The sequence below is a fragment of the Gorilla gorilla genome, chromosome 2, assembly GCF_029281585.2.
Source record: "Gorilla gorilla gorilla isolate KB3781 chromosome 2, NHGRI_mGorGor1-v2.1_pri, whole genome shotgun sequence".
In the NCBI taxonomy this organism is placed as follows: Eukaryota; Metazoa; Chordata; class Mammalia; order Primates; family Hominidae; genus Gorilla; species Gorilla gorilla.
In genome coordinates this window covers 147,798,431-147,810,909 of record NC_086017.1, presented here as the reverse complement: position 1 = coordinate 147,810,909, position 12,479 = coordinate 147,798,431, and the positions used below count along the sequence as shown (strand labels likewise).

Genomic DNA, 12,479 nt, shown 5'->3' with positions numbered 1-12,479 from the left:
GTCATTTCAGCCCTGTTTGTAATAGTGCAAAACTAGAGACAAACTAAGTGCTCATTGATAGGGAAGTAGCTAAATAAGTTCAGTGCATATTATGGAGTGCCATTCAGGAATCTAATATATTTATATGGAAGATTCTCACGTATGTAACACTTAAAAAATTGAAATATTGATATTTATATTTTGAGAGAGAGAGACAGAGAGATGCAAAAGCCTAAATATTTATGGCAGCGTCAAACTATTAACAGTGGTATTCTGCAGATGGGATTCAGAGTTAGGATGAGATAAAGTGAAACTTTTCCTTGTATTCTTATATATTTTCTGTTGCTCGAAATTTTCTTTTTCAAAAGCCTAGAATTTGTTTTCTTATTTCTTAATAATAAAACACATACTAACACATAACAGTGCATTAGCTGTTTGTTGGCAATAGTTCTCACTGTTTAAGCTGACTGCAGTTGGCAGCATTATTAAACAAATTGTACTTTTCTGACTCTTGGTGGGGCATCAATAAACAATACTGCTGAAGAATAGGTTAGTTTCACTAATGGGTCAGTAATTATATTCGAGAACCAACCTGCTCCTATAGTTGCCTGGACACTTATAAGCATCAAAAGCACTTGGAGATTTTGTCCACACAAGATAAATACAAAACATAATATTTGCATTATAGTATCTTAACATGAAAATAGAAAATTCAGGTTGATCTTGAGATCTAACTGGACTGTGCCACTTACTAAGTGTGCGACTGTGGACAAGTTTATCGGGTTTTCAGATCTTTCATTTCCTCATTCATAAAATCAGGAAGATAACATGCTTCTTACAAGGTTTTTGTGCATATGTATTATAGATAACTTATGTAAACTGACACATAGTCTATACTGAACATGGCCTATTTGGATTGTAGTGAGGAGAAAAAGCAGTATGATTCATTGTTCTTCAGTAGAGACAAATAACATTGACTGGATCCGGGTTGGCAAATACTGCTAGTGGTTCAGATGCCTCTTTTAAATAAAATGTTGAAACATAGCCACACCCATTAATTTGCATATTGCATATGGCTGCATTTATGGTATGTCACCAGGGTTTAGTAGTAGCTATAGAGAACTTAAGACCCATAAGCCTAAAATATATACTGTATGTTTTTTTGTTTTTTTTGTTTTTTTTTTTTTTTTGAGATGTAGTCTCACTCTGTTGCTCAGGCTGGAGTGCAGTGGCGTGATCTTGGCTCGGCCAACCTGCGCCTCGTGGGTTCAAGCAATTCTCCTGCCTCAGCCTCCCAAGTAGCTGGGACTACAGGCGCACACGACCATGCCTGGATAATTTTTGTATTTTTAGTAGGGAAGGGGTTTCACTATGTTGGCCAGGTAGGTCTTGAACTTCTGACCTCATGATCTGCCGGCCTTGGCTTCCCAAAGTGCTGGGATTACAGGCGTGAGCCACTGCACCCAGCTGTATGGATCTTTATGAAAAAGCTTGCTGACCCTGGACATCATTTACAATATTATTTATAGTTTTGTTGTTGTTGTTTTGTTTGTTTGTTTTTGAGACAGAGTTCTACTCTGTCGCCCAGGCTGGAGTGCAGTGGTGCTATCTCTGCTCACTGCAACCTCCATCTCCTGGGTTCAAGCGATTCTCGTGCCTCAGCCTCCCAAATTGTTGGGGTTACAGGCGTGAGCCACTGTGCCCCGTCTTATTTATGGTTTTAAATACCAGATTAACTTTAAAGATATATAAGTTATAGAGTAATATGATAACTTTGAAGATTTACAAGTGGGTAAGTAATAATGATGTGAGAATATTACTGGCAGCGGTGTGTAGAATGGCTTGAATAAGCAGCAGTAGGGAGATAAATTGAGATTATCACGGGGAGTGGTGATTGTGGTAATAATCCTGGAAAGAGTGAGAAACAGATTATATTGTTCTGAGAAGGATGGCTGAGGTAGGATTATGTTAGCAGGAGGCACAAGAAGACTGATATCATTCTATCAATTCGAGTTCATAGACAGGATAATGGTGACAATAAATTTGTATAATAACTTAAAGCATACTTATGCATAACTTAAATCAGTTAATTAATTGTATCTCTGTGAGTAGAAAGTCAGAGGTAAGTCAGGATTGGATTCAATTTTAGATGTGGCATTTGGTGAATTTGAGGTGGCATTCAAGTAAGTATGTCATGCATGCAAGATAAAAATCCTGAGTCAGAGATCTGGAATGTGGTCAGGTGTACTGATAAGGTATTGAAGTCATTTGCATAGAAGTTACACATTAACTGGATGAAATCTCCGAGGGAGTGTAATATAAATGGAGAAGAGCAGACCTGAACAGTTGAGCTTTAAGGAAGAGGGAATGAGCCTAAAAGAGCATTTGGTGAAGGAGATTGAGAAATAGTAGATTGTGAGTTGGACTTACCATTTGCTATGTACTTTTCCTACTCTTTACAATTTTATGCAGTAATGTAGAATTTAGTGAAGAGATTCTTGTTCATGCTATCTAAACCTTTTCAATGCTGTGTTGAAGCCAGCTTGTATTGGCCTGTGAGAGTTAAATATTAAATTTTTAGGAATTTTGCAAGGTAGCTAAACACAACATATCTGTTTTAAAAAGTTAACTTATATAAGCTTAAATTAAATGTCATATGAAAAATGAAAATAGTGAATACTCAAAACTCATCACTTCCTAATTATTTCATGTTACTATTTATGCTCTTGAAGTTGTTATTTAAACCTGTTGTGTCTTTGTGGTAGAAATATGTTTTAATGCTGTGCTACTGTTTGTCACTTCCCACCTCACTTTGGTTATGCCACTTTGGTCATTTGAAATTGGCTATGGTAGGAATATGTACACCGTGAAAATCAGCAAATGATAAAAACGCTTAATTTATTGTTTTGTTGATTATAGACTTAAGAATGTGATAGAGAAATTGTTAACAATGCAGATTCAACTTAAAGGTATATCGGATGGTCTATACCCATTACAATACAATAACAAAAAATTGAGGAAGCATGTTTCCTCAGCCCTTATCTGAGTCAGCAGAGAAGTTGCTCACACCATTGACTAATGAGTGAAGTTTCAACAAATGTCTTTATAATTTTACTTGCATCCTACTCATTAAAGTGAACAAAAATAGAAACCACCTTTCATGTTAAAATTCCTATTCATTCATCAGTTGCAGCTGTAGGTTAGATTACAATAATTGGCTGGGCACGGTGGCTCACACCTGTAATCCCAGCACTTTGGGAGGCCGAGGCAGGTGGATCATGAGGTCAGGAGATCGAGACCATCCTGGCTAACACGGTGAAACCCCATCTCTACTAAAAATGCAAAAAAAATTAGCCGGGCGTGGTGGCGGGTGCCTGTAGTCCCAGCTACTCGGGAGGCTGAGGCAGGAGAATGGCGTGAACCCGGGAGGTGGAACTTGCAGTGAGCTGAGATTGTGCCACTGCACTCCAGCCTGGGTGACAGAGTGAGACTGTCTCAAAAAAAAAAAAGATTCCAATATAAGAGTTGGGCAAAAATTATCTTTAAAATTATTTTGTGAGAATCGGTTACGTGGAATTTACAATAAAGAGTGTTTTGTTTTATTATTGTTTGTAAATTATGTGCTAGGTATCCTTTATGTCTTTTTTGTTGGTTTGGTTTGTTTTCAAACAGAGTATTGCCCTGTTGCCCAGGCTGGAGTGCAGTGGCATAATCTCGGCTCACTGCAACCTCTGCGGGTTCAAATGATTCCCCTGCCTCAATCTCCTGAGTAGATGGGATTACAGGCATGCGCCACCACACCCGGCTGATTTTTGTACTTTTAGTACTGATGGGGTTTTACTGTGTTGGCCAGGCTGGTCCCAAATTCTGATTTCAGGTGATCCGCCTGCCTCACCCTCCCAAACTGCTGAGATTATAGGCATGAGCCACCGTGCCCGGCTGTATGTCTTAATACTTATAACTTAGGTGTTTTTTTTTTTTTTTTTTTGAAAAGACTGGCATAACACTGCCCTTCATGACTTTATAAAATAAATAAAAATATTCCTAAGCCTTCATATTTTTGTAGTGAAGAATTAGTCTTTTGCAGTTACATTTTGCATTTATTTTTGTATAGCAGCTATCATTTCCACAGTCATTTCTTCCTCTTCCTTTCCCTCTTTATTTGGGGGATTCATTTCACTCACTGTTATGTGAAATTAGGAAGGGAGGATAACATTTTTAGTTTGCTAGAGAGTTTCTCTGAAAGTAGAAGTATAACACACTTCTAATCAGCCATATAGCAGGAGGTAAGGAAAGTAGTGAAACAGAAATGCATTATACTTATTAATTTGTTCGCTAAAATAATATAACATTTTCTAGGGATTCAACTAACGAAACTACTGCCCATTCCGATGCTGGCAGCGAGCTTGAAGAAACAGAGGTCAAAGGAAAAAGAAAAAGGGGTCGTCCTGGCCGGCCTCCAGTATGTATGATGCTTGTCTTCTTTGTTCCTTTAATAGTGACCATGTTAATGAGTTTATATGAGTTGTTAATTCTAGTGCTAGTATGGTTAATACTTAAAAAAAATTCAGTGACACAATAGAGATTGGAAACTTTTTTTCACATAAATTGTCTTGGCAGTGATCAGAAAAAGGAGATGATTGTAGTATGATTTTGTTGCCCTCCTTCTCTTTGTAAATAAATGGTAGTACATGTGAAGGCGTAGAGAAGGTCACTAACAATGAATGAGGTTTAGTTAGCTAAGACTTGCTGCTTTTCAGATGCAACTCTGATTTCTTATGAGCTCCCAAGTACTGTTTTGGAGTTTGGGGTCAGTCTCAGAGTATATTCTCATTGATAACCTGATTGGGAAGTTTAGAAGAGCTCTAGATAATCCTACTTTGAGAGATAGCTTAATGTATTGTACGAGCATCAGTCATAATTTAAGCATGCATAAACCCTATAGAAGATACTATTATCTGCTTGTCAAGGGGTTAAGGGTTATACTGTTCTATGTTTGCTTTTATGATGTGATTTGCTATTAGTAATTTTTTTCTATTTTGTGAAAATTCTTCTAATGGAAATTTTAGCCTCCTTTTAATGTGAGACATCATATAATGAACCCCCCCATATAGCCATTACCCAGTTTTAGCATTTATCAAATCATGACCAATCTTGTTTCATCTCATCACCCCTCCTCCTTTTTTTCCATCCTATGTTATTTTTAAGGTCATTCTAGACATCATTCCATCTGTAAATATTTTAGTGTGTATTGCTAAAAATAAGGGCCTGTTTCTTCTTTCCCCCCAACCGATGGAGTCTCACTCTGTTGCCCAGGCTGGAGTGCAATGGCACAATCTTGGCTCACTGCAACCTCCACCTCCTGGGTTCAGCGATTCTCCTGCCTCAGCCTCCTGAGTAGCTGGGATTATAGGCACACCATCATGCCCAGCTAATTTTTTCTTTTCTCTTTTTTTTTTTTTTTTTTTTTTAGTAGAGATGGGGTTTCGTCATGTTGGCCAGGCTGGTCTCGAACTCTTGACATCAGGTGATCCACCCGCCTCAGCCTCCCAAAGTGCTGGGATTACAGGCCTGAGGCACCGCACCCGGCCCTCTTTTTTTTTTTTTTTTTTTTTTTTTTTTACACCACCACAATATCATTGTGAAGTCCCAGTATAAAATATTTTATTAATATCACCAAATAGCCAGTTTTATAGTTTGTAATTATCTTATGAACATTTAAAATCTAGTTCGGTGGTTAGAGTCATGACACAGGAATGATCCACCCCCTGCAATTGATGGTTATGTTGCTTAACCAGTTATTGTCTATATGTCTTTTATAGTGAGTTACACAACAAGACTGGTTTTTTGATAGTTAAGTCATTTTTCCCTCTTGTTTGCCAGAATTTTTAATTAATTACTCCTCCAGGCCAACCTTAAAATAAAAAACAAGATGAAAGACTTCTTGTATTTTGCTATACACTTGCTTTTATCCTCTACTTTTATTTAAAGGAAAAAAATAATGGGGGAAGACATGCAGTATAGTAACTTTTTGTATTATTTCTTCATTTGTAGAAGTATTTGGTGGTACAGTATTCTTTACAAACTTATTTTGGGAAAAGTGAAAGAGTTTTGCACTTGGAAGCTGTTGACTATTCTAGTTCCCATTACTACCATGTGATTTTTCTGAGACCATAGGCAAGTTTCATTGCTATCCTGGCAATCTCAGGATATAACTGCAGAATTGGAAATAAGACTAGATTTGCTTAAAGGTAGGAGAATGAATTGCCCACGTTTGCTTACTTGAATTTGTTCTCCCCAACTTGAAATTCTTCACTTGCAGGATTCAGATTAAGTACTGTCTCCTTAAAGAAACTTTTTTATTTTTCCTAAAGAGAATTTACCACCCCTCCAGCAGGCTATTGTATAATTCCTTAGAACCTGTTTAAGTTTTATGTGTGTACAGCTGAATCCTTGTAATGTTGTGCCTTTTTTTTTTTTTTTGAGATGGAATCTTACTCTGTCGCCCAGGCTGGAGTGCAGTGCAGTGGCATGATCTTGGCTCACTGCAACCTGCGCCTCCTGGGTTCAAGTGATTCTTCTGCCTCAGCCTCCTGAGTAGCTGGGACTACAGGCGTGCGCCACCACACCCAGCTAATTTTTTGTATTTTTTAGTAGAGATGGGGTTTCACCAATGTTGTGCTTTTTTGATGAAAAGAAGTCTGTGTACCCAAATGCTTATTAACCCTTTTGTGGTAGGAAATACTTGATTTTTACTGAAGTTACTACTACATAATCTAGTAAGTAAATAGTGCATGTTCATGCTATATTTACAGTATTGAAAAAATGTCAACCAGTATAAGAAAGTAGCATTCTAGAAATTTGTTTTATTTATATTTCAGTCTGTACATTCACACAAATTAGTTCACATGGCTGTCTGTACTTCCACCTAACTCAATCAGTCCCATTTCTTGATTGTGCCAACAATGTAACATAAACAACTTCCTGAATTTCTACTTTGAGCTTTGTTTTGGCTTTTTATGTTATTTAATCCTCACACTAGTGTTATGAAATAGGTCTTAGATGCAGTTTACAGAGTAGAATATGAAGTTAAAAAGTGGTAATTTGCCTAAGGTCACACAGCAAGTAAATGGGAAAGCTAGGATTTGAATTTATATGCTAACTCCCACACTGTTTCTCTTAAGGAAGCCAGAATGCCAAGCTGTTAATTAATCTTGAGTGTTATAATTATCAGAATGATCAGATTGGAGTCCTGCCTCAGGTACCTATTATGAAGAAATATTGGACATTTTCTATCAACTAGCTGCATTTTGAACAATAAATCAAGTTTTAACTGATAGCATTCTTTGTTTAGCTGTAGTAATACTATTCATCACTTCTTTTTTTAAGTTTAATCCTTTTAAAATTTATTACTTTTAAAGGGCATTTCTTGTATCTTTGGTTTTCATTTATCCAGTCAAAAACAAATAATATAAGGAGTTTCTATTATAGGCAGTATTGTTTCCTTTACTTCTATTTTATGTTTTATTTTATTTTATTTTATTTTATTTTTTCTTTTGAGACAGGATCTCACTCTGTCACACAGGCTGCAGTGTGGTGGCGCAACTGTGGCTTACTGCATCCTCAAACTCCTGGGCTCAAACAGTTCTCCCACCTCCTCAGCCTCCTGAATAGCTGGGACTACAGGCGCACGCCACCACGCATGGCTGATTTATTTTTGTGTGAAGACTGGGTCTCACTATATTGTCCAGGGTGGTCTTAAACTCCTGGGCTCAACTGATTGTCACACCTCAGCCTCCCAGAGTGCTGGGATTACAGACAGGAAACACTACCCCTGGCCTCTTTTTTTTTTTTGAGACGGAGTCTCGCGCTGTTGCGTAATCTGGAGTGTAGTAGCACGATCTTGGCTCACTGCAACCTCTGCCTCCCAGGTTCAAGCAATTCTCTCACCTCAGCCTTCCAAATAGCTGGGATTACAGGCATGCGCCACCACGCCTGGCTAATCTTTGTATTTTTAGTAGAGACAGGGTTTCACCATGTTGGCCAGGCTGGCTTGAACTCCCGACCTGAAGTGATCACCAGCCTCAGCCTCACAAAGTATTGGGATTACAGGCGTGAGCCACCACGCCAGGCCTAAAGATGTGTTTAACATTGCAAATCGCCACCTCTACCCAATATGACTTAACTGTTTTCCCCTTCCGCTAACGTAACATACATTTTACTTACTTGCTTATTGTCTCTCTCCTACAACTGGAATGTAAGTTGTGTGAAGGCAGGAATTTTTATCTAGTGTGTCTTCTGCTATTTACTAGTGTCTGACCTGCAGTAAGTGTTCAGTAAATGTTTAATGAGTGAATGGTGTTTTAATTTTGTTAAATAAGCACTGCCCCACCCCCTGCCCTTTGGTGTTTAAAAAATTTTTCATTTTGAAATAATTTCCAACACAGAAGGATTCTAAGAATTCTATGAAGAATTGTCAGCTGTCCTTCATGCACATTGTCCTAATGTTAGCATTTTACTACATTTGCTTTATCATATTCCCACTCTTTCCTTCTGTCTTCTCCTCTCTATGTATGTACACACATATACACATGTAAATATGGATTTTTTTATGGCATATGCAGAGATAAGTATTTTGGTATCTATTAGTTTTGAACTGTTTTGGAGTAAGTTGCAGACATGATGTTACTTTTTTTTTTAATTCAATATTGTTTTGTATCTCTTCGCAGTACTTTATTTCTAATAGTTTAGTGTGTATTTCTTTGCAGTCAAGGACATTTTTTCTTACACAACCACAGTACAGTTATGAAAATATGAAAATAATATTGATATAAGAATGATATCTATACATCTCATTTAGATTTTGCCAGTTGTCGTAATCTAATCCCTTAAAGAAAAGAAAAACTATTCTTTTCCTGAATCAGGGTCTAGTCCAGGATTTTATGTTGCTTGTAGTTGTCATGTAAATCAGCACCTCTCTAACCTTAACCCCTCTTTAGTCTCTCGTGTTTTATTATGGGTTTTTTTCTCTTAGTGAGAACCAGCACTTCTATATTCTCAACATTATTTAACTTTCATATTTGCATAGGCTGAGTAGGAGAGGTAAATAATGTTGTATATAAAGTTTCAGTGCCGCAAAAGAAATAGCACTTGAATATAAAATTTTCTTTTAATTCTCAGCAAGGCAAGGTACTTCTATAGAAGGGTGCGCCCTTACAGATGGAACAATGGTGAGTGCACACTTGGACAAGGGAGGGGAAGGGGTTCTTATCCCTGACGCATGTGGCGCCTGCTGCTGTGTCATTCCCTTATTGGCTAGGGTTAGACTACACAGGCTAAACTAATTCCGATTGGCTAATTTAAAGAGAGTGACGGGGTGAGTGGTTTGGTGGGAAAAATGGTTATGACAGAGCAGGTGATGGGAATGAGTCAGGGTGGAGTAGGTAATCGGAATGAGTCAGGGTGGAGCAGGTAATTGGAATGAGTCAGGGTGGAACAGGTGATTGAAATGAGTCAGGGTGGAGCAGGTAGTTGGAAAAGGTTGCTTTATGAGGAAGTTAAGTTTAAAAGTAGAAGGCAAAGAATTGAACATACTTTTCTTTGAAAAGAAATTTAGAACTCATATCTAACAATAAAAAGATACAGTTTTTATTTTTGAATGTCTATTCATACATAGAAGATGGAGAATGTACAACAAAAGATTAATGAGTACCAGAAGGGTAAGTTAACAGGTCACTTATAAAAATTGGATGTTTAAAATTATTTGGTAGTTTAATGTAGACTGTTGGGAATTTCATAATATTCAAATTCCAAAGTTTTTTTTTTCTTTTAAATACCAAAATTTCTATTTGCCCACCCTCTTGGTTTAGCATTATAAACCAAATCAATCTCTTTTTGACCCAGCGTTGTGATAGGAACCACCATGTTACAATGTGGTGGCAGATGTCTGCTAGATTTTATGTTTTTCTGGCTCCTCTCAACCTCTGACTGTCACTTCTTTTGTCCTTTCTTGGTTGTCCTTTAACAGTCTGTTATAACTCCTGTAAAATAGAGAGTAAAAGTACCAACCCCATTGTTATCAGGTTTTATGAGGACTAAGCTAGGACTAAGTCAATCTTTCAGGAACATTCAGACTCCAGTGGTTCCTCCTTGATCTTCAGTATAGCTCCTTCTCATTTGTAATGGGCTGAAGAACCATTGAACTGATAAACCAGGCACCTGGGTATAAGTCCATAGGCCAGGTGAAGGCCTGGATATAAAATATATGGACTTTGTGACGACCACTACCAACATCCAGCCTAAAGAAGGACTGACTTAGCATTTCCAACACCACTGATCTCATGGTTCCCTGTAGATGTCTCCCTTGTACCTCCATTAAGACCAGAGCTTGAGGAAGGGCCTCTCAATTTCCCCTGCTACACTTGGAATAGTATGAGGGACTCAGCAGAGGCTGGAAACTGAATGACCAGGCCCAGGGAGTTAATGTGGGACACTGACAAACCAATTGCAGAGTTGGTGCCATGTCGAGCATTTATGTTAAAAATTCTTAGCTACACTAAACCATGCTGACATGAACTGTTTTGCAAATAAGTTCTGCTGTATAGCCATTGTTTTTTTTTAATCCTAAATTTCTAAAAGTGAAGTTTGTTAGTATATGCTGTTTGTTTTGAAAGCTTTTGACATATATTATTGCCTTTCACACAGCAAAATATATGGGTATACGCTATGTTACTGCTTATAATGATTAAGTCTTTTCTAATTTTTAAGTGGTGAAGTTTAGATCAGTACTTTCTATATTGTTCATTATTTGTGAATAAAGGTGGTATGATCACAGCTCACCACAGATTCGATTTCCCAGGTTCAAGTGATTCTCCCACCTCAGCCTTTGGAGTGGGACTACAGGCATGCATCACCACACCGGCTAAGTTTTTGTAGAGGCAAGGTTTCGTCATGTTGCCCAGGCTGGTCTGAAACTCCTCGGCTCAAGCAGTCTGCCCAGTAGGACTCCTAAAGTGCTGGATTACAGGCATGAGGCACTGGGCCCAGCCTATTTATAATTTTCTGTACTACTTTTTCTATTTTTATTTTTCTAAGAAACAAAGATCTCTATAAAAGAATTTTTTGGAGCTTAAATGTGCACTCTTTTGTGATCACTTTAGGAAGTATATTAGTTGGACTTCTTTTTAAGCTGTCTTTGTTGTTTTCTTAATTTTTCATTTAGAATTTTCTTCTACTGACTAGACTAGTTTTTAGTTCTGACTTCCTTAATTATGTTAAAGACTACCACAGTTCCAAGAACACAGAATTAAAACCTGAGTCATTGTTACATTTCCTCATCTCCAAGTCTCTTGTCCTGTCTCCTTTATCTATTGAAATTTCAGGTCTGATGACTTTTTTTTTTTTTTTTTTTTTTTTTGAGACGGAGTCTTGCTCTGTCACCCAGGCTGGAGTGCAGTGGCGCGATCTTGGCTCACTGCAAGTTCCGCCTCCCAGGTTCATGCCATTCTCCTGCCTCAGCCTCCCGAGTAGCTGGGACGACAGGTGCCCACCACCATGCCTGGCTACTTTTTTTGTATTTTTAGTAGAGACGGGGTTTCACCGTGTTAACCAGGATGGTCTTGATCTCCTGACCTCGTGATCCACCCGCCTTGGCCTCCCAAAGTGCTGGGATTACAGGCGCGAGCCACCGCGCCCAGCGTCTGATGACTGTTACTTTATAAGCTCACTGTGTCTTCCACATCTGTCCTTTATTTTACATTTCCCAAGTTTGTATCTTTAGGGCTTACCTTATTGGCAGCTGTACTGTTAGCTTCCTACCTTTGGTCTTTGTCTTTTTCTATTTCATCCTTTTTAATAGTGCCGGGTGGGAATATGTTTTTTTTTTTTTTCATTTTCTTTTTTTTTTTTTTTCTGATTTGGAGTCTTGCTCTGTTGCCCAGGCTGGAGTGCAGTGGCACGATCTTGGCTCACTGCAAGCTCCGCCTCCCAGGTTCACACCATTCCCCTGCCTCAGCCTCCCAAGTAGCTGGGACTACAGGTGCCCACCATCACGCCCGGATAATTTTTTGTATTTTTCGTAGAGATGGGGTTTCACCGTGTTAGCCAGGATGGTCTCAATCTCCTGACCTCGTGATCCGCCTGCCTCGGCCTCCCAAAGTGCTTGGATTACAGGCGTGAGCCACCAACCGGCCATGAATATGTTTTTTCTTATTCAAAAAGCAGGCAGTGCCCCCACTCCTTTTTTTTTTTTTTTTTTTTGGACAAAGTCTTGTTGTCACCCAGGCTGGAGTGCAGTGGCACGATCTCAGCTCACAGGCAATGCCATTTTATGAAAAAGTGTGGGGTATCTTCAACTAACCTAATATTACACCTAATATTTTATTGTATTTCCCTGTTCACAACTTTTTAGTCAGGTATCTATCTGTCTCTTGTTTTTTCATGTATGGCTTTTGCTTTCCCACATTCACACCATTGCTCATTGTGTTATTGTGTTTTTTCGT

The 12,479-nt window shown here is 38.4% G+C and overlaps 1 protein-coding gene across 3 annotated transcripts in view; it reads left to right on the top strand.

Annotated features, from left to right (window-relative positions):
• Positions 1-12,479, top strand: part of STAG1 (STAG1 cohesin complex component) — a 413,034-nt gene that overhangs the window by 124,477 nt on the left and 276,078 nt on the right. For all 3 annotated transcript variants that reach the window (XM_055382952.2, XM_055382953.2, XM_055382954.2), the window contains one exon: positions 4,339-4,441. In XM_055382952.2, the coding sequence (XP_055238927.2) occupies positions 4,339-4,441 (103 nt within the window). The remainder of the gene's footprint in view (positions 1-4,338; positions 4,442-12,479) is intronic.